The sequence below is a fragment of the Mirounga leonina genome, unplaced genomic scaffold (genome assembly GCF_011800145.1).
Source record: "Mirounga leonina isolate KUSES-001 unplaced genomic scaffold, KU_Mleo_1.0 Mir_114, whole genome shotgun sequence".
In the NCBI taxonomy this organism is placed as follows: Eukaryota; Metazoa; Chordata; class Mammalia; order Carnivora; family Phocidae; genus Mirounga; species Mirounga leonina.
Window position 1 is genome coordinate 1,431,444 of NW_023270265.1, and position 27,486 is coordinate 1,458,929.

The window sequence follows — 27,486 nt, forward strand, 5'->3', positions numbered from 1 at the left end:
CCACTCTAGAGCATGGTAAACTCTCTGCTTGTGGGAATCACTTTTACCTTCATCACTATCAAAAACCAGAGACAGCATTGCACTTGGCCCCTAGTAAGCACTCATGTTTAATTGAACTGAAACCCTTACAGGAAAGGAGCCACAATAATTTGAAGGCCACTTAGCATAGGAAAAAATTGTGATAAGAGATTAGGAAGACAAGTTTACGAACTACTTCCTAAAACAATAAATATCCCTTCCCCAGCCACTAGGAATTTGATTCGAACAAGAAACATAGATGAGAGAAAGGATAAGAATGATAGAAGCCCAAAGCATCAGGTCAAGGTAAGATTAGGAGGGAGAAATTTTGGTTTCATTCAGATCCTTCTTTAATAAAGTATTAAAAAAAAAAACAAAAAACACCTTTTGGGGCGCCTGGCTGGCTCAGTTGGTAGAGCATGCGACTCTTGATCTCAGGGTCGTGAGTTCAAGCCCCATGTTGGGTGTGTCCTACTTTTAAAAAAAAATGGTGGGGAAAAAAAAAAACTTTTTCCCCTACCCTTCTTTTTGTCCTTCCCCTTCTCATTATGTTCAGTAACAGTGCTTGCCAATTCTTAGGTGTCCACACACTATAGAATGTCAAGGAGCTGGCATTCTGTTGTCTGGGGACACATAATATACAGATCCTTTCATTTTGCCTCTTCTGTCTAAAAATGAAATTCTAGTAAACATCCGTTTTTAGTGTTGTTAATTTAATGAGTCATTCCTAATTCGAAGCCCCTGCCTCTGTCTTAGTGTGAGAATTAGTAAAATAAGTAACACTAAACCATTTTAAATTGGGGGAAGAAAGGCACTATGAAAACATGAGGTATTGCTGCTTGAGTTGGTAAAAATTCAACTAAACCTGGTTTCTTTAGGAAGTTTGGAGACCAAACACCATAACAGAACACAGGACCTTGCTTCAAGACAATATCGTCCCCGTTCCACACCTTTCCTTAGTACTTTTTGGTGTGCTATTGTAAACTCCTTCACCATCTGACCAAGACATTTCCTAATGACCAGCTGCAACAATTTGGCTTTATCCCATTCTCATTCCGTAAGCAATGGTAGGGCTGCAACTTCATGAAATTAATTCCTAGAAGTCACAAAACAAGATTTTGACAGGAGGGGGTGTCCCTCATTTAGAGTTCCCTTCTGGATAAGATACTGGAGGCCTTGTTGCAGGGAATTCTTGAGAGAAAACAATAGGAGGATGAGGGACTGTGATGGGTTTTTCCCCCCCCTAAAGAAAAATATCAATAACCCTGTTGACAGTGTAAAGCAGCGTTTCTATCTGGGGTCAAGGCCAGAGCAATGGACACCTTATCCCACTCATCCTCTTCCTCTGATAAAGCCCCAGCCAGTACCGTAAAGTCTTTTTTCAGAAGAGCCTAGCAGGCTTTTTTTTAAAAGTGCTTGAAAAAGAAAGGGACAAAGGACAACTGAAATTAAGAGGATTTCCAGTCTGTTCTGGTGGCTGCTCCAGAAGGATGTTTCAGTTCCTGCTTCTCACCTGCCTCTTCTTCACAATCACACCTGCATCACCAATGGGTGAGTCTTGTGTCAAGTACTTGGCACAACGTGATTTTGTTGCAGGAATTTGCTATTATGTCCAGATTAAGAGCTAGGTTCCAGTATCTTAAATACTGGTTCTAGAATAGTGTAAGAAAACCTGTGATAACCTACAATAGATATATTTTCAAAGAATTTGTATTTCATGTTCCAATTAGCCTCTTGCCTGGGCATCCCGAATTTCCATGGATCTGCCATAGCTAACAGCTTTCCACTAGATAAATATTTCTTGGAGTACATGTAAGAAGAATTCTAACTTCTTTATATAATAGGCATTTTTATAATTCTAACTTTAAGAGCAAAAATATAATCTTTAGAGTTGAGGATAGTTTTTTTCTTTAATGAATACAAGGCACTGAATGAAAGCTCTATCCCCATGAAAGGCACAGATCTGGATAAATCGAACTTCTCAGTCTGGACATCTGAAAAATACGACTTTTGCATGGACTGAGTGAATCTTAAACTCTTTCCCTTCTCAGTCTTGGCACAAAAGAGGCCAAGAAGGCAAAACAAAGTTTCAGTTCCAGTTACTAACACATTTCTCCTTTTTCCAATAGAATTTAAGTTCTAATGGAAAGAGAGGGTGAGAGGAGGTTGAGACGGACAGAGCCATCCTTCTTGGCACTTTTGCGTAGCTCTGTTTAGTTGACCCTGATCTATTTCTTCATGATAATTCAGGTCTTGCGCCAGCACCTTCAAGGGTACACATTAAAAATAGGCTGTGACCCTAAGGAGATGTGAAAATTAAGGTAATATGGTACCTGGATGGGATCCTGGAATAAAGACACAAGCAAAAACTAAGGAAATCTAAACTATGGATTTGAGTTAATAATAATGCATCATTCCTGGATCATTAATTGTGGAAAAGATACCACACCGATGTATAATGTTTCATAATAGGGGAAACTGGGCACTGAGTATATGGAAACTCTTTGTACTATTTTCTCAAGTATGCCCTGAATCTAAAACTGATCTAAAAAAAAAAAAAGTCTATTAGAAAGAGTCTTGAACTAAGTTTATTCACCCTGTATCTGCTGCAATAATTAGCCAGGACTTGTCGAAGCAAAAGTCGCCCCCACCACCTCAGAACTACCACTGCCCTTTCTTTCCATTCTTTATTGCTTACTCGCCTCGCCCTCTAGTACCTCCTGTTGCCATCATAAATCTCCCATCCCAGATCTTTTTTATATTATTTATTTTTTGCAGCCCTTCTTGAACGTATGACTCAATGCCAGAGATAAAGGGAAAGCTTTGGGGGCTGGGGAGCAAGGAGGGGGGTCTTCCCTGGGAGGAGAGGGGAAGTGAGAGAAAAGGAGGGGAAGGAAAGGAAAGGAGGGGAGGGAGCAGGAAGCAAAGGGGGAGAATAGGGAGAAGGGAGGGAGAAGGAAGAACACAGGAAGCTTCCGGACCCAGGACCCAGCCCGAGGGGCGGCCTCCCCTCCACCTGGTCGGCTGGGAGCAGCGGAAGGGCAGGGACGCGGACGTCTGCTCTCCGCACTTGGCCGCGAGGGCCTGGCCCTGCGGACACGCGGGCGTCTGCAAGTCCCGGGTTGGGGGGAAGGCGGGAGGGGCCGCCAGGCAGGAATCCTGGTAAAGGCCGGGGAGCTTTCTGGCAGGCCTGGCCCGGACTCAACTTTGAAAGGAACCCACGGGGCTGTTCTTTTTGAAGGTCTCGCATTTAAGGAGTGTGTACTTCAGCAATTTGGGGTGCAGTATGCATAATACCCAATTCCAGGCTCCACTCGGAGAGACTGAACACAAGAAAACCGGTGGCCAGATTATGAAAGGATTGAAGGGGTGGAGAGAAATGGGTTACTTAATGTTAGAACATATTGCGTGGGGAACTTAAAAAATACATTTGTTTTACAGAAGGTAGTCGGTAAATTTCCCCTATTTGTGCCATATGTCCCCCCCTCAACGAGAGGAAGTGAACTTTTAATAAATAGCACAAGAAATGACAGTTAAATTTAAGGAAAAACTTTACAAATCATGAAATAGTTATTGAGGGAGGTTTAGGAATTTCTGCAAAAGCCATTAAAAGTTGAGTACCTAACCATTTCTTATAAAATTAGAGCCAAGGAGATCAACCAAAGATTTCTATGAATTTATAATCACCTGTGAAATTGCCCTGGAAACCTTGCTTCTTAAGAGAACCACAGCTGGGAGAGCAGATGAGGGAATTTTTCCCTTTTGAGAGAGGAGGAGTCTGTATGAGGACATTTCCTGCCCTCAAATGACATTGAATATGGTCTAGGGCACAGCTGGGATATCTCATGGACACTTTAAAAGACAGAGTGGCTCCTGCCATGTGCAACTCGGCACATGTGTTATTTCCAGAAAATGCAATAGCCTGCTTCTTTCCTGTCCCCAACTGTCAAGAGTCTCTTTGGGGCCATTAGCACTAGGCTACACCTTCCTCTGCGTGTGACGGAATTTAGAGAGTGAACTGGAGTTTGGAATGTAGACTGGGAAAATCCAAAATATTTTCTAGACAACTTAAACTTTATGATCACGACCCATCCACATTTAATTATTGTGCAGTATTTGCTAAAACTAAATTTTCTGCCTACAACATGTATCAGCCTTAATGTGAATTCCCTGCCTGCTATGTCAGGTAAGTCGGCCTCATGTGCATTACAAAGGATAGTACTCTGGCTAGTGTTCCTTTCTAGAATTTCTTGGCTTTATAGACTCTTCCTAAGGACAATTTCCCTACATTAATTCAATATTTCCCTGAAATTGAGGGAAACAGTGAGAATATTGGGGTTACTGGTGTCTGTAGTCATTAAAATATTTTTGATGAGAGGAGCGCCTGGGTGGCTCAGCCAGTTAAGCGGCTGCCTTCGGCTCAGGTCGTGATCCCAGAGTCCTGGGATCGAGCCTTGCATCGGGCTTCCTGCTCAGCAGGAAACCTGCTTCTCCCTCTGCTTGCCACTTCCCCTGCTTGTGCTCTCTCTCTCTCTGTCAAATAAATAAATAAAATATTAAAAAAAAATTTTTTTTGATGAGATATTTGTCCATGCAATTTATGCACTAAAAATGCATGCTTGAGAAATTTGGCTTTATTATAGATAGTGATGCCATGGCTGATTGTTTATACATAAAGTTCATATTTTCAATAAGCTGATGGCGTATATACCAACATTCACTTTGAGAATATCTTTGGTAATAATTTGCCAGTATGCTGTGTATTTCAAAACTGCGGACATGTGCCAGAGGCATTTTCCTTTTCAGTGGAATGAGCTGTACGCCTTATTAACCAGACACACTTTCCAGTAGTGTGAAATTTCATCCACAGTCTTGCTTACAAATGACCATCCAAATACTTTTTGAAAATTTCCAAAGATGATGAACTTACAACACGGTGATAGGTCTCTCCATTACTCCATAGCTGAACTAAAATGTGCTCCCCCAATAGTTTCTTCTTTTTTTATTTATTTGAGAGAGAAAGTGAGTGAGAGAGAGAGCATGAGCAGAGGGAGGGAGAGGGAGAAGCAGACTCCCCCCCCCCCAAGCAGGGAGCTGGATGCAGGACTCGATCCCAGAACCCTGGGATCAAGACCTGAGCTGAAGGCAGACGCTCAACTGACTGAGCCACCCATGTGCCCCTCCAACAGTCTGTTCTTGCTCTTGTTAACAGAATACCTAGATTTGTAAGAACTGATGCGTACTCTTCAGTCTTTTTTTCTCCAAACCGTAGTTCTCAGCTTCTTCTCCAGTTGATAATATTTTGACTCCCTTCCAAGTCTGGTCACTTTTCTCTGGACACCAGGTTTATCCATACTTTCATATAATATAGCTTCCAGGTGAACACAATATTCAAAATATTTTCTGACCACTACAGAGTTCAGTGAGACTATAATCCTAACCTCCTTTGGTCTCGAACAACTATCCTTCTATCAAATGATTACTCTGGATAAAAAGTTTAGTCCAACAGTAATGGTAAACCTTAAACAGATTTGAAATAATTTTGTAAAAGGCATTTATAAAACATGTTTAAGTTTAACTTGAAGAATCTTAAATAGCTACTGTGGGGGATTTTAGGTTATTTCTTTCTTAAAAAAAAAAAAAAAAGCCGAAGTGTAAGACTAAGAAGGTGGACTCGGGCTTTGCCATTGTAATTAGAAACATCACAAGGTGCCTCTGAGGTGTCTTTTCATTCCCAGCCCTAGATCCTTGTTCCGCTTACATCAGTTTGAATGAGCCATGGAGGAACACTGACCATCAGTTCGATGAGTCTCAAGGTCCCCCTCTGTGTGACAACCATGTGGATGGGGAGTGGTACCGTTTCACAGGCATGGCAGGGGATGCCATGCCCACCTTCTGCATACCAGAAAACCACTGTGGAACCCATGCACCTGTCTGGCTCAATGGCAGCCACCCTCTAGAAGGTGATGGCATCGTGCAACGCCAGGCCTGTGCCAGCTTCAGCGGGAACTGCTGCCTCTGGAACACCACGGTGGAGGTCAAGGCTTGCCCGGGAGGCTACTATGTGTATCATCTGACCAAGCCCAGTGTCTGCTTCCATGTCTACTGTGGTCGTGAGTGCCTTCTCTGTGCTCTTTTTCCTCACCCATAAGGCATCAGATGGTATCAGGAAAATGTCATAGGAAATCCAATTATGGTAGTATTTCAGAATCTGAATAATGACTTAGGGCCACAGATAATGTCAGATTCTGATTTCTGTGATCTGTCCTTGTGTTTCCGGAAATGTCCTAAAGAAACAGAAAGGGAGAGGAGCTATAACTCTGATCAGTTCTATTTTATTTTGTCTTTGTTCCATTCAAACAAAACTTTAGAAAATGAAATGTTGATTTGGGTTTAAATAGTGGATTTCCAACCTTTTTGAGTATGGAGGACCCCTTTTTAAGATCTATATCAGACATCCATAGGGTAGTATTGTGCTTAGTATCCGTTGATTTTTTAAAATGATATGTAATGGGAAAAAGCTACTTGAGATCAGGAATATTTGAAAATGAATTTTTGTATTATTAATCCCATCAAATCTGTACACATTTAAAAAACAGAGTACATAGAAGAGTAGGGCATAACACTTCTTTAATCTACAGCTCATATTTGGTGAGGTTTTAGATTTGCAGAGACTCTATCGCCCATGGATCTGAAGTTGGGAACCATTGATCTGAATGACAGATGTCCCTGGGCAGTGTCTCTTTCCACTGGGGTCACGTAAACCCTGAACGATGAGAACTCTCTCAGTGTTGTCCACGAACTCCTACCTCATGACTGAACTCATGAGGCTTTCTCATGAATGAGAGTGTCCTTTGGTCCTCGCCCCTCATGCAAGGTTGACTTCATTCTTCCACAGATTTTTATGACATCTGCGACGAGGACTGCCATGGCGGCTGTGTAGACACCAGTGAGTGCATGTGCTCTCCAGGGACGGTGCTGGGCCCCGACAGGCAGACATGCTTCGGTAAGAGACTAAGCTTGAAGTGGGAACGGGCCATTCGGATCAAAAGGATACATCAAACGCTTCCTGACGCAGAGCTCTGTCAGTTTTCTAGTTTGTGTCTCTAAACACTTAGAATGGTGTTTGCCTTTTTTAGTTCAGGACTAAAGCCTCAAACTGAATTTATATCGTGTGTGGGGACAGTCTGGAATTGTATAGTCCAGTACAACACCCCTAGCCATGTGTGAATGTGGAGCTCTTGAAATATGGCTGGTATGACTGAAAAACTAAATTTTAAATTTTACCTAATTTTAATTTAAAACCTGATACTTGGCTCAGTCATTGGAAAACTGAAAATGTTTGGGACAACTTGAGTAACCAACTGTAAATTTTATGACTCTAAATACCGATGAAGTATTTCCAATGAAAATTTAGAATCCAAATTGAGATGTGCTGTAAGTATAAAATACACGCTCGATTCATTCAAAAAAAGAAGGAAAAATACCTCAATAATTTTAATATTGATTTTATATTGAGATGAAATATTTTAGACATACTGAATTAAATAAAATATATTATTAGAATTTTTTTAATGTGACTACTAGAAAATTTTAAATTACTTATGTGGCTTGCTTTGTATTTCTGTTGGACGACTTTGGTCTAGAGTTATCTAAGGACATACTCCTACCACTTCACTTACATAATTTTGGTTTCTCTGAGTAGCAAGAAAGGGAAGTCAGATTATTTTCTAGGAAATCTAGAATTGTTTACTTGTACACATGTGTTGTTGTCTGTAACTGGAAGAAAATAGAGTTGAAAAACCCAAGATTGAAGATCATATCTTTCTCCATTATGAAGCTTTTGTATTCAGACTCAAATAGATTTAAAACTCATCTGGAGAGAAAGGGAGGACTGGCCCATACCCGCCTCCTCAAGAAGAACAGTAACTGGTCAGAATGGAATGGGGATTAGGTTGAAAGGTAGATAAAAAAATTCTTATTTTAGAAAAGCTTTTGTTCTTCAGCCTCCTTAATGAACCCCACTGACCATCCTATGGAGCATGTTTACGCCTTCCCATACCAGCTGTTAGGGCTCTTACATGATGGACTTTATATGATTTAATGCTAAAAGGTTTGGGATACAGGAGAGGATGGTCCTGTAATCTTTCCCAACTGCCCTCTCTCCCTCACTCTGTCTCTCTCTCTGTCTCTCTCTCTCACACACACACCCACACACACCCACACACGTGGTGTGCTTGGAAAATATTTGATGTCATTTTAAGGCAGGCTTTGTTTCATTACACAGCTTTTGGGGGGGTTTTTTGTTTGGTTGTTTTTTAAAAAAATATTTTATTTATTTGAGAAGAGAGAAAGCATGCACCCACAAGTGGGGGGAAGGGCAGAGAGAGAGAATCTCAAGCAGACTCCACACTGAGTGTGGAGCCCGACATCCCACCATCCATGAGATCATGACCTGAGCCAAAATCAAGAGTCAGACGCTTAACCGACTGAGCCACCCAGGTGCTCCTCAGCTTTTATTTTAATACAACTTTTGACTAGGTAAGATAGTTAGATGGGTCCCAAACTAAATAGTGTGAAGGATATACAATGAAATGTCTAGCTGTCTGTCCTCCATTTGTTCCATTTCTCCTTTCTCCAACCCTATCTCATGTAATCTCTTATATTATTTTCTTATGTATGCTCCCAGGGTTTCTTCAGACAAATATAAAAAATGCAAATATATATGATTATTTACTGCCCTTTTTTTTACACCAAAGGTTGCATATCATATACATCTCGTGCTTAACAATTTATCCTGGACATCATTGCCTAGCAGTGCATAGGGGAAAACCCCCAGTTCAGTTCCTACCTGACATCTGTCTGTCAGTTTCAGGGACGTCATGAATTCCCTGAAATTAAAGGCAAAATTTTGTGTTAATGTGTATATGTCAGTTTTACTTTATTTCTTAAAAAAATGTAACATACTTTTAACTCTTCATTTTAAATTATGTAAATGTTTTCAATCAGGGAAGAGTAAAGGAAAATAATACAACAGGATTATTGGCCGGGATGATAAAATAATATAACTCATATACCCAGATTTAACTATTGTTAATTTTTTTCTTCCTTTTTCTTTTTAATAAAATTTTACAAATACAAATAAAGCCATCTCACCCCATCTCCTTTTTCATTTTCTTGTTTCACCCTCCAGGACTAATCACTGTTTTGAAGTTAGTGTGTGTTCTTCTGGTCCCTGTTTTTATGCTTTTATTATTTGTGTATGTACCCATAAGAATAGATAGCATTGTTTTTGTTCTTAAAATTAACATTAAAATGATACTCCATGTGTGAGCTTTTCTCTAGAGCATACCCATAAAAGTGGAATGGCTGGGACACAGAGTAGCTAAGGCTGTAAATGACAATGAACTCACAAATAATAATGGCTTAAAGCTACAAGTGTATTACTCTCTCACATAAAAAAAAAAAAAATCGGTCTCAAGGTAAACTGTCCAGGCTTGGGACAGTGTGTGGCCACATTCAGAACTGCTGCTGGCACATCTGTCACCATCCACTTTCCAGGTGGTAGTGGGCTCCAATGAAGAGTCTGAACTTATCCACTATATTTTCCATTTCTTTTTTTTTTTTTAAGATTTTATTTATTTATGTGTCAGAGAGAGAGCGCACAAGCAGGGGGAGCAGCAGGCAGAGGGAGAGGGAGAAGCAGACTCCCCGCCGAGCAGGGAGCCCGACGCGGGACTCGACCCCAGGACCCTGGGATCATGACCAGAGCTGAAGGCAGACACTTAACCGACTGAGCAACCCAGGCATCCCTGGGTGGAATGGAAATGGAAATATTTTCCATTTCTACAAGTGCTGTGTTTGTTTGGTTTCAATTCTGCCTTGTCTTTTTGCTCGCTTCTTTTATCTTGGTTAGTATCCTTTCTTTTATCTGTTTAGTAACTTTTAAAATCCTTGCATTATGAATTTTTCTGGATGATTCTGTTATCTCCAGTTCAAAGCCGCCCATTTGTTGTCTTGCCAAGTCATTCTCACAGTGGACCATTTCCTCCTGTGTAGTGTTTTGTGGCAAACCACCTTCTGTTGTAATTGTGTTTCTGTGGAACCACCCTGACCACCTGGTTTGGGGAAGTTTGACTACAGAGCGGTTTTTCAAATGCTTCTGTCAAGTATCACGGAAGCTTCATCGGCCCAGGCCACGTTTTATACCAATTTCTCAGCTTCGAGTTAAGTTCATACTTCAACCATGGCAAGGCCTGACTTGGGGTTTCCGTTGTTTATAAAGGATTTTCTCTCTCCTGGAGCCTCAGAGAGGGCTTGTTTACTGCGTCCATGGGCCTTGGGGCAAAGTTCTTCTACACCCCCTTTCATTGTAGGGATATCTTTTCTGGGGTCGTGGATTTAAGCAGGGTTTCGGTTGCAGGTCATCTCCTCTCCTGGGCCCAACGCCATGCCTTCTGTCACCCCATGGGTGTTTAAATCCCAATACCCCAATCCCAGCCCCAAGCCATGATACATTTTGTTTCCAAGCTTCTCTTTCTTTGTAGAAGGAAGGGCATCGGTATTTGTGCCCAGCTGTGCATTTTTTAATAGCAAGAGTCCATATCCTTCATCCTATTCTTTAAAAGGTTAACAATTATTCCTTAATTATAGTGTGGATATACTATCCAATATTTAAAATAGACTTCAAGGGCAGTTGTTGATGTTGTAACAGAAGACTGCCTCACACAAAATTTTTATCAGCTACTTACTTCTGTGATGTGAGTTCCTTTGATGTATTTAAAACACAGTTTGGTTTATAAGTCTGTATTAATTTAGCGAATCTTCAGGAACTCACTGGAGAAAGTGATATTCACCAATACACAAAAATAGGTGAATCCAGGTAACAAAAAAAACACTTCATTTCACCAGTTTTGCTCTTAGGAGGGAATGAATTGGCAAGCAACTAAGTGCCTTCTGCTCTAGCAGAGGGCAGATGGACAAATAACTTGGTTGAGGAGATCAAGTTGATGGAAGTGATTATAAGGATTATAGCAAAGGAGTTGATGTATCAACAGGCTCTGAAAAGATACGAAGATTCTGCTAAGGGGCTTGGGATAGGATTGAGTTGCGCAGCAAGCAGTATGTAAGTGGTGTGGTTTCTCTCCTACAGATGAAAATGAATGTGAGCAAAACAATGGTGGCTGCAGTGAGATCTGTGTAAACCTGAAAAATTCATATCGCTGTGGGTGTGGGGTTGGCCGCGTGCTAAGAAGTGACGGCAAGACGTGTGAAGGTGAGAATGGGCAAGAAAGGAGTCAAATCAAGAGCCCAAACTAAACCATTGGTTTATTCTTTGACTGATGTTCATGAAAGTGTCCAACATTAGAAGAGAGTCAAGTTTAGGCTGTGTAAAAAAATGACAAAAGGGATTCATTGTGATCGAGGACGGTCATGTTGCAGGCAAAATTCAGTGTTGATTTTATCTTCAAGATTTAACGGGAGGGAGTAGTTGCATTTTGCAAGAGGCAGAGAATCACTTTTTTTTTTTTTTTTTTTGAAGTAAACTCTATCCTCGCTGCTCAAACTCACAACCCTGAGATCAACAGTCACAGACTCTCTACATACTGAGCCAGCCAGGTGCCCTGAGAGCCACATTTTAATTTGGGAAATAAAAATAGGGTATTATGTGTTTCTCAAACTTTAATGTGCCCTTAAATCATCTGGGATCTTTTTAAAGTGCTGATTCAGTAGGTCTGGGCTTAGGCAAAGATAGTGCATTTCTAAATAACTTCTAGGTGACACCTTCGCTGCAGATCCAAGGAGCAAACCTGGAGTAGCAAGGTAATAGAGGAGAGGTGGTAGCATAAAAAATGGTTTATAGCAGTGGTTCTCAAACATTCCGGCTGAGAAGAATCACCTGGATGCCTTCACACCTGGCTCTTCCCAGGCCTCTCTCCTGGAAACTTGGTTCAGTGGAGTGAGAGGGGCCTTACAGTTTGTGTTTTTACCAAGTTCCATTAGGTGAGTCTTACCATCTTAGAAGTTTGGGAAACTGGTTACATGAAGCCATTTTATTCCCCCTCTAGGGCTTTACATTTATTGGAGATTGACATACTGTGGGGGAGACTAGTAACATCTTTTTTTTTTTAAGATTTCATCTATTTATTTTAGAGAGAGAGAGAGAGAACATGAGCCGGGGAGAGGAGCAGAGGGGGAGGAAGAGGGAGGGGCAAAGAATCTCAAGCAGACTCTGCACTGAGCGTGGAGCCCCACATGAGGCTCGATCCCACGACCCTGTGATCACAACCTGAGCTGAAACCAAGAGTCAGGTGCTCAACCCACTGAGCCACCAAGGGCCCCACATTATCTATTTTTAATTGCAAGAAGGGTATGTACATTTTATATGATTAAGTAATAAAAAAGAATTTGTAATATACGTCAAATAGTTGAAATTGTATACTGTGACAATGATATGAAATTTAGATAATGTCCCTTCGGTAAGGCACATTTGCCCTTGCAAATTATCACAACTAAAATGTCATCATTTCTACTTAAATAAGTCTGAATCTCATTATGTTGGGAGTTGAGGGACCAAAAGAAAAAAAAAAAAACACTCTTTGCAGATTATATAAAGAGATAAATAGCTTAATCATTATTTACAGAGGACATATGATTTGTCCTTGAAGCTAATTGAATTTGTGGTATAATACGGCTTATAAGAGTTCACTTTATTCTAGTTATATTCAACATAATAAAATACTACCCCAAAAGGAAAAACTGTGGCTAGTTCCCACAATTTATTCCATGCAACAAAGTTTGCATTATTCACTGAAGGGCCATTAGCCAGAATATTAGACTACTGTCCCTTATAACAAGACTAAATGTACTTTAAATTTTATTGAATAAGGGTAATGTCCTGAATTTTCCTTAAATCTTAATTATTTTATGTAATAATCTTTGCATGTTTGAATATTAATGAAATGTTTCATGAGGAACATTTGTAATTATTCATGAGCATTTTATTGGAAGTATTACTGTTAATCCTCATATAATTTTAAAACCTAATAATCACGATTGAAAAGTATTTTAACAGAAGATAAAATTTGTACACGAGTTATACTTCAGCATTAAGATTCATATTTAAAATCCTTACTTTTTTTAAAGTTTTATTTGTTTATTTTAGAGAGAGAGAGCACAGGGTTGGGGGAGCAAGGGTCAGAGGGAGAGAGTGTACAGAGCCCTACGTGGGGCTTGATCTTATGACCCTGAGATCACGACCCAAGCCTAATGTCTAGAGCCCACAAAGGTCATTAATTTTTCTGTACTAACTATGAAATCATGTGGTAGTTTCTTTAGTTTTCAATTGAATCCTTTTTTCTTGTCCATCTGGTGGTGTATGCTTTTTGAAAATGCATAAGGTTTTACTTTTTTTTTTTTTTTTTTGGCAGGGCTTGAACTCATGACCCTGCGATCCAGACCGGAGCTGAGATCAAGAGTTGGATGCTTAACTGAGTGAGTCACCCAGGCACCCCCCAAAAATGCAAAACTTTTTAAAAGGAAACAACTGACTCAAAAGAAGAATGTCACAGGGGCGCCTGGGTGGCTCAGTTGTTAAGCGTCTGCCTTCGGCTCAGGTCATGATCCCAGGGTCCTGGGATCGAGCCCCACATCTGGCTCCCTGCTCTGCGAGAAGCCTGCTTCTCCCTCTCCTACTCCCTCTGCTTGTGTTCCCTCTCTCGCTGTGTCTCTCTCTGTCAAATAAATAAATAAAATCTTTAAAAACAAAAAAAAAGAGGAATGTCACAAAGAGCTTAGTGGAGTGGACCAAATGTGTTGTCTAGGCCTCATTTTTATAGTGTGCTGTCAGCCCAAGACACATATCCCAGTGCTATTATTAATAGAGATTTGAGGAGAGGGTCTGGCAATCCAATAACTAACTGATCCATCTAACTAGTCTAGTTGAATTTACATTCGGTCAGTCCCCTTTATATCAGTAATACTCTATATAAAATTTCAAAATGGGTACATTAAATGTTATACCAATTAAGAAAGGACTTTTGGTTATAATTTTTTTTATTATGTTAGCCACCATACAGTACATTAAAAATAAATAAATAAATAAACCCACAACCAGTATTGTCAAGATGATGAAATCTTCTGAAGGGACATGTTTATATTGTTTCTCATTTCTAGTGTCTTATGCTCTTACTTTGCCCAAGAAACTTCAGACTGATCTATTTCCTTTCCACATTTGTTTCTGGTATGAGATAAAACTCATTGTTGATAAAGTTTTCTATAAAAATATAAGTGCACTTACACATCTTGTCTCATTCACTATCTCAGTAAAACGACTTGTCTCACTTTATTCCCAGAAGCAAAAAATTTTGGTGAAGAATCAACTAGAACCAATACATTTAGACATGAAATTATATAATTTCTGGGCAATTAATAAATATTTGCTCATCAAAAAAAAAAAAAAAAAGAAAGAAAGAAAAGAAATGACTTTTGGGTCTTCCTCCCCAAAATTATAGTATAACCCTGAGAAAAACAGACAAATCCGGAGTGAAGGACATTCTACAAAATGACCAGCTGAAGAGGTTAGAGCTGTGGATGTTGTAAGATTGCTCTTTGTAGCTATCACATTTAATAAACATTTTTTCGTGGGCTTCCCTACGTGACTTGGTGACTGAGTTAGGCCCCAGTGATGCTGTGATGAGTCAAGCGTATTCCCTGATGCCAAGCACCATCCCAAGAACCAGAATCCTCGGGGAAGAGGCCTGCAAGGTCATGTGCTGTTCTTCTGGTTTTATTGCAGACATTGAAGGATGTCACAGCAACAATGGTGGTTGCAGCCACCTTTGCCTTGTGTCCGAGAAGGGCTATCAGTGTGAATGTCCCCGGGGCTTGGTGCTGTCTGAGGACAACCACACGTGCCAAGGTAGTACATGGATGGGCTCAACCTCTGCTCCCCCCGCCCTCAAATCGCCCTGTCTTCCTCACTCAAGTGTGTCACGATTCTCGTTTAGAACACCAGCTTCTTCGGAAGTGTGTATCCCTGCATCTTTACTCTGGGATCCTTCAAAAGAGAAGCTCTCTAAGAAAATATTACCAAAAAGTTAATTTTCCTTTGCTTTTTAAGAAATTGTGGTTAAAAAAACATATAGCAGAAAATTGACCATCTAAGCCAGTTTTAAATGGATAGTTCAGTAGTGTTACATATATTCACGTTGTGGTGCAACAAATTTCCAGAATTTTTTTTTATCTTGCAAAACTGAAACTCTATATCCATGAAACGACAAGTCCCCATTCCTTCCTCCCCCCACCCCACCCTGTGCCCTGGCAACCACTATTCTGTTTTCTATTTCTATGAAGTCAACCACTTTAGACACTTCATGTAAGTGGGGTCATATGGCATTTATCTTTTTGTGATTGACTTATTTTACTTAGCATAATATCCACCAGGTTCATCCATGTTTAACATCTGACAGGATTTCCTTCCTTCATAAGGCTGAATAATATTCCATTGTATTTATATACCACATTTTGTTTAGCCACTCATCCATTGATAGGCACTAGAGTTACTTCTATGGTTTAGATATTGTGGATAATGTTGCTATGAACATGGGCGTGCAGATATCTCTTTGAGATCCTACTTTCAATTCTTTTGGATATATACCCAGAATGGGATTGCTGGATCATACGGTTTCCTTTGCTTTTTACTTGAGATTTTTCCCCGTAATTTATATTATTAGTAGTATAACTAATAAGACATTGATGCAGCTCCTCTCTTTTCTAACAGATAATTGGGTGGTGAAACTATGCTGAAAGCCCTAAGGAACTGATTTTTCTCCCTACAGTTACAATATGAGCATCAACAATCCTCTGACAACTATTTTCTGGAAATCTAGTTATTTATGTCCAGAATGTTAACTCACTCATCTAGCAAATATTTAATGAACACCTACCTTTGATTTCTTGTGTCATTGTTATGATATATCCTCACATATTTTCTGACAGTACCCATAAATATTCCTTTTAGGGTATGTGTAGAGCCCAGAAAAGTGAACACAGGAACACTAAAGAAAAGCGATCCTTTTCATATTAAGTTAAAGTGGAATTTATAGTCAGCATTTATGGTTTACTGAACAATGCAAGGACAATTTGGAATTCTTCCCCAAGTACACTAATGTTGTTTTTATTACCTCTGTTTTATGAGAGAGACATAATTAATGGTAAAGTCAAAGCAGTACTGTTATGTAATTTAAGCCTATATCAAAGCAGTACTTTTTCTGTATTGCCAATAAATTGTGTTTGTGCTAAAAGTTAACCCGTTAGGTGTTTCAGTTATGGAACTATGCTATCCATACTTTGAAATAAATGTTGAATCAAAACTTGAACACAATGTTTCCTCATTCAGAGATCAATGTGTTTGAGGAGCATTATTTGACCACAACCTGAGGAGTTAGGAGTCCTGGTTTTATTCACCAACTTGGTTTTTTTAAAAGATTTTATTTATTTATTTGACAGAGAGAGACACAGCGAGAGAGGGAACACAAGCAGAGGGAGTGGGAGAGGGAGAAGCAGGCTTCCCGCAGAGCAGGGAGCCCGATGTGGGGCTTGATCCCAGGACCCTGGGATTATGACCTGAGAAGAAGGCAGACGCTTAACGACTGAGCCAGCCAGGAGCCCCTTCACCAACTTGTTTTGAGTCTCTTAGATTTCCTTGAGGATGGAACAAAAAGCTCAAGTTGTGGGAGGGTAAAATTATTTCTCCTATAAGCCTTCCTTATCCTTCTCCCAATTCAGATTTCTCGGTTCTAACAGTACCCCCTTTCCGCCACAGTCCCCGTGTTGTGCAAGTCGAATACCATTGAAGTGAGCATCCCCAGGGACCTGGTTGGCGGTCTGGAGCTCTTCCTGACCAACACTTCCTGCCGAGGAGTGTCCAATGGCACCCACGTCAACATCCTCTTCTCCCTCAAGACGTGTGGCACAGTGGTTGATGTAGGTTCTTCCTGGAGGATACTCGGGGGATGACCAAAAGCCAGTTATTTGGGAGGGAGTTGACAGAGGTATGCAGTGTGCCTTGTCATAGATGAAATATTTCCACATAAAAGAATGCAGCTCAAAAACTCATATGCCATTCATTTAACACATGTATTATTGAGCATCTGCTGTGGTCCTGGCCCTGTGTGTGCAGGGGGGTAAGAAGACTTCTGCTCATTCTATTCTTCAGTAGTCCTATATCTCTGATATGAGCAGACATTTTCCTGAGTGCATCAGCACCAGTCCCGGGAGGCTGGTTGCATCTCCTCCAACCAATTTTTTTACTTGAAGAAAGCAACTGATACAGATGAAAGCTCATTTATGATATAACAGATGTGTTCAAGTGTTGAACTAGGTAGAGGGAAAAGGTTTGTGCTTTCATCCAAGAATGTGCACTGGAGTCTGAGGGATATATGAAATAAGATTCCTAACTTTGGGGAACATATACAGTAGGATTGAGATGACAACACACACACACAACATAAATAAGAAACAGTGATACAGATGACAGGTGCTGTCACAGTCCAGAAAGGGACAAACCCTGGAGCAGTCAAGACAAGTGAGCCTTGAACTGGGGTGGAAGCCTGTGTGTGGCTTATCCGGACAGAGAGGAAAAGAAAGGCCATTTCAGATGGGAAACAAGTGAGCCAGTGTCAGAGATGGGAGTATTTAAGGCTTATGCTGAGTGAATGGGTAGTGCAGACTGACTGGCAAGGAATGCATATGGAAAAAGGAAACTGGAAAATTAGGAGGGGGAAGACTGTACTTGCAAAGATCTGCCTTGTGTGCAAGGGTAGACGTTTGGGCTTTATCCCCTAGAGTGAGGTTGCAGGTGCTGTCGTGATGAGACCAGAAGCGTACAAGATGGATAGAAATAAAGGGGACCTGGATCCAGGAGATCAGGGCAGAGGTTCTTGCAACCATTTGATTAAACAAATATTTATTTATTGAATGCAATGAAGAGAAAATCAGGGAGCTAATTAGATTTGGACTGAGACCTGGGGGTGATATCTCAGGAGAAAGCTGTTCCACTTCAGGCAAATTATGTTTGTTGTATCTGAGGATGATAGAGTGGAAATGCCCTGGGGTGGGTTGGAGTCGCTGGCACCCGGGGAAGCAGACAAGGCTGGAGATAAAGAACTGAAAGTCATCTGCATAAATGCGGTAGCTGAAGTTCTCTGCCTGTGGATGAGTTCAGCACAAGGTCAGGCCGCAGCCTGATCAGCAGGTCTAGGATTCCAAAAATAATAATAATAATAATAATATACTGAAGCCATTCTTTCCTAAAATACCAGAGCTTTGAATTTGCTGATTCTGCATAGTTCAGGTTTAATGAGTAATACTCCAAAGGAATGTGTGGGTTGACCAAGAAGTAGTATATAAAATTCTTAACACTCAGAACATCTTGCTAAAAAGAGTAGAAGAGATTTTTTAAAAAGGCTTCAGGCTTTAGCAACCAAATCTCTAATTGTTTTAATGTAAATAGAAGTGTGGAGAATGTTACAGTCAAGAGTGGAGTGGGGTGGGGGCTGGGGTGGGAGGGTGGGATAGGGTGGGGTGGGGAACTCTGGAAAAATAGACATACAGTCTTTTTTCTCTCCTGGCCCTGGCCTGGTTCAGGTGGTAAATGACAAGATTGTGGCAAGCAACCTTGTGACAGGTCTACCCAAGCAGACCCCAGGGAGCAGCGGAGACATCATCATCCGAACCAGCAAAGTGCTGATCCCGGTGACCTGCGAGTATCCACGCCTGTACACCATTTCAGAAGGATACGTCCCCCACCTTAGAAACGCCCCACTGGAAATCATGAGCCGCAGTCATGGAATCTTCCCGTTCACTCTGGAGATCTTCAAGGACAATGAGTTTGAAGAGACTTACCGGGAAGCCTTGCCCACCCTCAAGCTTCGAGACTCCCTCTACTTTGGCATTGAACCTGTGGTGCACGTGAATGGCTTAGAAAGCCTGGTGGAGAGCTGCTTTGCCACCCCCACCTCCAAGATCGACGAGATCCTGAAGTACTACCTCATCCAGGATGGGTAATTATGTTGCTTATACAATTTATTATCCCCAGTTCACATCTGATTTCTAAGTGCACAGCGTACTCGATCATTTCCTAAAACAACAGGGTACTTTTATGAGCTCTTAATTGGTTCAGAAACCATTCGTTGACATTGGAGGTAAAAACTGGTGAGGGAGCAGGAAATCAAGAATGATTCCAAGAGGTCTAGCACGGATGACTGACTAGATGCCATGAATCCAGATGGAAGGCTATAAGTAGAAAAGCAGATTTGAGGTGAAATGTTGGATATGATAATTCCAAATAATACTATTAAATTGTAAATGCCTGCAGGATACATGGGAAGAGAAGTTCAGTGGGCAGTTGGAACTGTATATCAGACCCAGGAACAAGGTCAGGACTAGAGATAAAGGACCAAGAATCATCCCTGTTTCTATTTGAAACATAGGCTTGATTAATCTGTTCAGAGAGAGAGGTTCAGAGAGAGAGTCGAGCATGAGTGTCAAGGTTGGGGGGAGGCTGATAAGTGTAAGGGGATGAGGAAGCGGAAGCAGCAAATGTAGACTCCTCTTTTAGGAAGCTTAGTAGTGAAGGAGAGAGAAGAATTACTTGGCAGGTTTTAGGAGAAGAAAGATCAAGTGAAATTTGGTTTTTGTTTGCTTGTTTTATACAAAAGAGATTTCCTAATTTCCTAAGGATCCCTGGATTGAGAACTGTGTCTCACAGGCCCATTGGAGGCCTAGCAGTTGTCACACCCATTGCTTACATTCCCAGGAGAATTACACGCAAACCCCAAACCCATGGTAGAATCTTATCAGTTTCTTCCTTGTTCTCAATGACAGGTGGGACATAGCTCAGGTAGGGTCAGGACCTGCAGCTCAAAGAAAGGGAAATGGTCTAACAAGAGCACCACTTGGGCCATGCCCTTTGCTAACTGGCCTCATGGACTCTGAAATGTCTACTTAGTTTTTATCTGCTGGATCTCTCACCACAGGCATCCTCCGCCTGCTGCTGTCAATCTCTTACACAGTGATGTTCAACCCTGAAGCACATTGGGATCAATCAAGAGGCTTTTGTAGAAGTAGCAGTAGCCCCAAACTTGTTCTCTCTGTTCTACTCTGTCTTAATTCCAGCCCTTATCTTTCACCTGGACAGCAAAAACAGCCTCGCCACAGCCCCCTAAATCCCAACTCTCAAATCTCAGCTCCAAGAGTCCCTGGGTAACCAATCAAAAGGAAAACAAATATTAAAAATAAGAAAAAAATATATATATGTATACTGTTAGATCCCTGCTGAAAACCTTTGATGACACTTGATTTCCTTTGGTTGGTACATTTCACGGTTTTCCAGCAGGAGTACTTGCAGCCTCCTTAGCTTGTTTTCAGAACATGGAAAATGTATCATTCTGAGCTGCTTTGCATGGCCAGTAATAGGTCTCATAGGGGTCTGTAGTTCTTTGGATTTCTTGCCATCTTAAAGTTATCTCCACAAAGTTTTAAAATGAAAAGTAGAAGTATCATTTTTTATTTATTTTTTTTCACTCACGTACCTAATGGTAAGGAGATTAAGGAATGGATTTACTTTTAGGGGAGAGTAGATTTGGGTTCCTTTTTTTTTTTTTTTTCCTTAATAGCTTTATTGGAGTACCATTCTCATACAATGAGCATACACATTGAAAGTATACAGTTTGGTAAGTTCTGATGTATACATCATGAAGCCATCACTACAATCAAGATAGGGAACATTTCTTTCATTCCAAGAGTCTTTTCCTACCCCTGTATTTACTTTTTGCAAAAATAAATGTATAATCATAACTCACTTACTGGAAAAACATGTAATCTACAATCTCAGTAAAGCTTGTAAAGTTTATTTATATATTTGTTATTCAGATGCTCAGTTAAGGACTATATGCTCTTTATTTTAGATAGTTCTAAGAAGCTGTGCTTTTTAATTTTCCAGGCCTTAGCACATTCAAAATAGCTAAATATATATATATATATATATATATAATATGCTGCAGGAGAAATTAAAATGCTTAAAAGCCAGAGGCAAGAATTCAAAAACACAGCAGTAGAGGTCTATTTAGTAAACAGGCAAAGAGTCCCATCTCTGGCACAATAATGGAGAGTACTGGAATGGTATCTGTGCAACAGTTCGAGATAAAATCCAACTCTGAGCTTGGCTCACCCTGCCTCACCCTCTGACCTCTGCCCTCTCCAGTTTCTGCTCCCAGCAGAGGGAATACAGGCAATTCCCAGACCCCATTGTTTCTTACACCTTCCTTGCTGCACCTGCTGTTTCCTCTGCCAGAAATCTTCTCCTTTTCTTCCTGCCTGACTCTCACTGTTCCTTCAAGATTCAGCCGGATTTCTTTCCTCCATGAAGCCTTCCTTGATTCTTTCCAACCTGAGCTAGAAATTTTCCTTCTTTCTCTTTCCCCCTCTATGCCTAACCTATAGTAAGGGTATTAAACAGTTGTCAAGTGAACTATTGAATGAACATTTATCATAATAATCATTTGAGGCAAGTCCAGAGCCCTAAAATAAACATAATGCAATGTGCTTACATTTATAAATTGTTTGATTCTTCATTGTCCTCAGCTTACATTTAAATCAGGCCGTTTTCCCCTGATACTTTTTTTTTTTAATTCAAATGGCTCTAGAAGCACTCTTTTTTTTTTTTTTTTAAGATTTTATTGATTTATTTGACAGAGAGAGACACAGTGAGAGAGGGAACACAAGCAGGGGGAGTGGGAGAGGGAGAAGCAGGCTTCCTGCCGAGCAGGGAGCCCAATGCGGGGCTTGATCCCAGGACCCTGGGACCATGACCTGAGCCGAAGGCAGATCCTCAATGACTGAGCCACCCAGGCACCCCACCCCGCTGCCCTGATACTTAACACAGCTCATTCACCTCGCTCCAGTTTTAGTTGGAGTATGCTCAGAGAATGCAAAGTAACTTAATACAAGCCTCAGCAAAGTAGAATTAGAAAGTTAATCTCCAGAAAAATAAACATACTGAATTCCAAAGTGAAATATTGGACAACTTTTGGGTAATCGATTATTGGATTATCCTATACCATCCTTACTCTCTTTTAACACATGAACTTGGAGTTGATGAACCAGCATTGTCTAATCACAGCAAACACCAAGTCAAGAGCCGAAATTTGTCCTGGATCCCATTCTGTAATATATTACCCTGTAACAACTCTTTCTGCCTCATTTTCTCTTTTAAAGAAAAACCATGGTATTTTTAGATAAAAATAAATTGAAAATGGTGAGGCCCTTAGATGAAAAGTACCATTTTGATATCGTGTTACTATTTTTGTCCTAGGTACAGACTATAAAGTCCTTGACATCACAGACCATATTATTCATCTTTATATCCTCTGCAGCTCCCAGCAGAGCATGTTGCACAGATTAGCTATGCAATGGGTATTTATTATAGAACATAATCAAAAGATGGTATAAATTAACTTTACCTCAGGAAAATGAAAATGAGTACATAAATAACAAGAAATAACAGAAACCGCATTATATATTTAGATCCTCTTCAGTTCAGGGGAATATGGTACCAGGGGTATTATAAATCACAATGCCTTCTTTTTAAACAATTTTATTGGATTTTTTTCAACTGCACTGAAACAGCCCTTAGCAATGAACTAGAAAGTTGTCTGTAAGCATGTGAAGCAAGGATCCAGTTTCATAGACTTTTCTTTCTGGTCCCCACTTTTTTTTTTTTTCCTGGCCTGGTAGACAAGAACTATTAGGTATCCAGAAAAAGGAATTAAATTTCCTTTAAAAATCAGAGTGGGAAAAATGATACAAGTGTAATCCCTGGCCTCTCAAGAGAAAATGTTCTTCAAGTACTAAACCTTCCTTGGTCTCAAAATTGAGAATCAAGAAGACTTCTTTTCCCCAGCTAACCCTGAGGTGAGCCTAGGAGTTTCACTTTAAGCAGTAGACCTGAGATGAAAATCCCAAAACCCTCTCAAACCACATCTTAGCATTAAATTTGGGAAAAGAGGAAGTACAGCAATGTGGAAGGGACTGAGCTTTCCCAGTAGAACCAGTTATTCTCTCTGGAACTTAAATCTTTATGCAGCTCTGTGATGCACAAATTGGGGTTTTCTCACCTTTGAACCCCCTTTGGGGGTTAATGTATATTAGGTGTCCAATAAATGTTTATGAAATCCAGTTAAAGAAAAGCCTTCTCAAACCAATCATCAAGTAGGTGAATGCAGAACTCCTGTGACATATTACAAATGAAAATACAGCCTTCCTGGGCGCCTGGGTGGCTCAGCTGGTTAAGCGACTGCCTTCGGCTCAGGTCATGATCCTGAAGTCCCGGGATCGAGGCCCGCATCGGGCTCCCTGCTCGGCGGGGAGTCTGCTTCTCCCTCTGACCCTCCCCCCTCTCATATGCTCTCTCTCTCTCTCTCGCAAATAAATAAATAAAATCTTTAAAAAGAAAAGAAAAGAAAATACAGCCTTCCAGAGATATCTTCATTTCAAAAAGTATCTTTGAAAGAAAGGTGGTTGCTGTTGCTAATGCTTCGATACACTGACATATCGAGAGGTCCTCGTGCCCAGTTGGTGGGTACAGAGAATGAGAAATGGGACAGACTGTATTCATGAGCAGGGCTGAAGATGCCTTTGCAGGGAAGGAATTTCATTTTTCCTTCATTCTCAAAAAGCTTGAGTGCAGCCCAGCCTCCTCCACCCAGTGAGCGTCTCTTCGGACCAAACACATTGGCCCAGATTGTTTTTCCACCTCTGTTGAAGCCATCAAGTCTCACGTGCCCTCCTGTCCTGCTTTCAGCTGTGTTTCAGATGACTCCGTGAAGCAGTACACGTCCCGGGACCACCTAGCAAAGCACTTCCAGGTCCCTGTCTTCAAGTTTGTGGGCAAAGACCACAAGGTGAGCTGAACACCTTTACCTTGGAGCCCACACTGCACCCCCTCCCTCACCCCCAGACCCGAGCCTCGTTTCTTGGCGTGCCAATTTGTTGGCATTCTCTGTGAGCCCACGGTTAGGATCTGCATTACATCTATGAAAAATACTGCAGAATTGGCTATCTAGAAGCTTCATACCTTCATGACTGTCACAATTACCTGCCTCCCTCCCAATAAAATCACTGTGTTTGTTCAAAGAAAATACTATATGATCATAATTTTAAGTTCTATTTCATTTAAGTCATTTTTCTAAGCCCAACGTGGGGCTCTAACCCACAACCCTGAGATCAAGACCTGAGCTGAGATCTAGAGTCAGATGCCTAACAGACTGAGCCACCCAGGCGCGCCTGTATGATCATAATTTTAAGCTGTTGTGGGCGGGTATGGTTGAAAAAAGCTGTGTGTTAGTCATATGGCAAAGGATATGGGCAGAAAATTCACAGAAAAGACAAACGGTGAATTGTTCAGTGAAAACAGTACTTAAAGTGCCAATTAAAACAATTATAAGACACTATTTTATACATATTAATTTTATAAAAACTATAAATCTCAATGCTTGCAAAGTTATACGGAGAAGTATACAGCGGCAGTATAAATGGGTATAGTTTCTGGGAATTTGTCTGGTAATATGTAGTAAAAACCATAAAATCATCAGATTCTTTTATCTAAAAATTCTAATTCTGACAGTTTGTCAAAAACAAACAAGCAAAAAAAGAAAAACTAGATTTGTTGGATATTATAGAGCATTGTTACACAGAGAAGGAGAAAAAGCCCCCAACAGGGCTACCATACATATATCAATTAGTGCAATATTAAGCAGTTATTAAAATGAGAAATATAGAAAAGAGAGATAGGAAAAATCATTTGTCATAACGATTTACATGCATATTGAACATGCTACATTTTTTAAAAATATACATACACAGAGGTTATAAGAGGCAATAGAGAGTATGTTAAGGTGGAATTTTTTTTTTTTCAGTAGAGTTGTTGAAACATGCAAACCAAAGGAAGTCTAAGAGACCAACAATCTTTTCCATACTGTGTTTAAATGAATTCATGTCCTTTCCAGTTACGTTCTAGAACAACTGCTAACCGCGATGGCTAATCCCCAAGCAGGCAGCATGCTTTGGGAGGTAGCTTATAGGAAGAAGCTTGGAGAAAGAACTTGTTATTTTCCACAGAAGCGTGTGGGCACCGATGTTTTTCCCAGACTTTGATGTGAAGAGTGAGGATGTTAACGTTTTTAGGCATTCCCTTCTCGAAGGTCTCTCCTGTCCCTGTACAAAGGCAGAAGTTATACCTGGGGGGCGGGTTAGATCACCCACGTGACTCATTCAGTGTGTTTGCCCACCTGACCAATGCTGTGACTCTGGGCAAGTTGTCTAACCTAAGTCTCAGTTTCCTCATTTGTAAAATGGGGATGACAATATCCACCTCAAAGGGTTGTTGTTTAGATGAAACGAGATACTATATATGAAAACATCTGATACAGTGTCTGGCTTCCAGAAAGGGCCCCGCAAGTGGTAGCTGTTATCACTATTTTTGTTAATTATCATTACGGTCTTTCCAGGAAGTGTTTCTGCACTGCCAGGTCCTTGTCTGTGGACGGCTGGACGAGCATTCCCGCTGTGCCCAGGGCTGCCACCGGCGAATGCGCCGTGAGGCAGTGGAAGGAGAGGACACAGCTGGTCCACAGAGCCAGATGCTGACAGGCGGCCCGATTAACATCGACTGGGAGGACTAGGACCACCCAACACCCGACTCCTGGCTCTGGGTTGCCCACCTCTTTGGAATTACTCCCCTCTGAGAACATCAGTCAACACCTTCGAACATGGCACTTCTTTAAACCTCATACTGTGGGTTTCAACAGACTCCCAGAACTGACTCATTCTGACTCGGGCCCCTGGGTTGGGAAAGAGCACTTCACTGCTGACTGACCTGACCCACGTGGGGCTTCATCCTCCTGACGTTGAAAGCTACACTGTCCCTTCAGAAAGCAGCTCACTCCATTTCCCACGTTTCTTTCCTTACAATAAAACCCCTAGTGTAGGATGCAATAGGACAACTACAGTCAAAAGTTGGGCATGATACTTCACACTACAAACTTGAAATAAATAGTTGCTTGAAATTTTGACTTAAATACCCAATGACTCCTTAAATATGTAAATAGTAATTGTACCCTGAAATTTCAATTCAAACACAGAATAGTCATGGGGGATTTGGAAGTTTATCAATATAAGTGTGTACTAAAAATTACTATTGGGTTTTCCTCTTGCATGATGTTTTCTTCTTTGATGTTTTTATATTATCTTAAGTGAAATATTTTCAATTAATAAATATTAATAAATTTATTGACATGCAGGGCACCTGGGTGGTGCAGTGGGTTAAGCGTCCGACTCTTGGTTTTAGCTCAGGTTGTGATCTCAGAGTCATGAGATCGAGCCCCATGTCAGTCTCCATTTAACGTGGAGTCTGCTTGAGATTCTCTCTCCGTCTGCCCCTCCTACTCCTCTAAAATAAATAAATAAATAAATCTTTTAAGAATGTATTAACATGCATTTAAGAGGTTCAATGACTGAACTGTAGACAAAATTAAAATTTGGTACCATATGCCCTGTTATTTGGCATTCTATGCCCTCAGACTGATAAGGCAATAGAAAAAGGTGTAAAATTATACCGTAGTCTATTTTTTAAGTAGATGCTTAATAAATTTTATTGAAATAAATATAAACCACAGGGATGAATTTTATATGCAATTAAATCCAATTTCTTAATATGCCAATTAATTTTATGGCTTTACATAAGATCAGGAAACAGTTTTTCTTCTTGTTCTTCTTAGAAATGGCTATCATCAACAATTCTTAACGGAACCAGGAAAATTGACAAAAGGAAGGAAAAAGACAGAATGACCTAGGTCAGCAATTGGCCAACTTTTTCTGTCAAGGGCCAAATGGTAAACATTTTAGGCTTTCTGGCCAAACAGTCTGTCACAACTATTCAGCTCTGAGGTTGTAGCACAGGAATGGCCATAAACAAATGAGAACATGGTTGTGGTCCAGTTAAACTCCACAGAAGCAGATGTCAGGCCTGATTTGAGCTTCATTTTCCAATCCCTGACCTTAGTGGACCTCAGCCTTCCCAGTGCATCAGAATCAGGTGGGGAGCATTTATAAAACACCAATAGGTAGATACCACCCCCAGAGATTCTTTGTTTTTTAATGCTCCTCTGGTGATTCTAATCTGCAGTCAGGGTTGAGAACCATAGTTTAGGGATTGACCATTTGCATCCCCTCAGATTTCAGGGACTTTTCCTAGCTATCTTCAGTGGCAATTTTTTACCACATGCTTCTCAGATCTTAACATGACACTAACACCACTTAGGAATTGGGAATATCAACAGAAATAGTTCATTGAGGAAAGAATTGAACCTCAGAGACCGAACTCCATCTGACCTCACCTTCATTGGCCTT

The 27,486-nt window shown here is 40.7% G+C and overlaps 1 protein-coding gene across 1 annotated transcript; it reads left to right on the forward strand.

Moving 5' to 3' along the window:
* The first annotated feature begins 1,448 nt into the window (after positions 1–1,448).
* Positions 1,449–26,424, forward strand: OIT3 (oncoprotein induced transcript 3). The gene is made up of 9 exons (XM_035021438.1): positions 1,449–1,569; positions 5,757–6,131; positions 6,917–7,024; positions 11,171–11,293; positions 14,816–14,938; positions 16,844–17,004; positions 18,667–19,082; positions 23,882–23,981; positions 25,587–26,424. The coding sequence occupies exons 1-9, from the start codon at positions 1,509–1,511 to the stop codon at positions 25,758–25,760; spliced, it is 1,641 nt and encodes a 546-aa protein (XP_034877329.1). The 5' UTR covers positions 1,449–1,508; the 3' UTR covers positions 25,761–26,424.
* Positions 26,425–27,486: the final 1,062 nt, after the last annotated feature.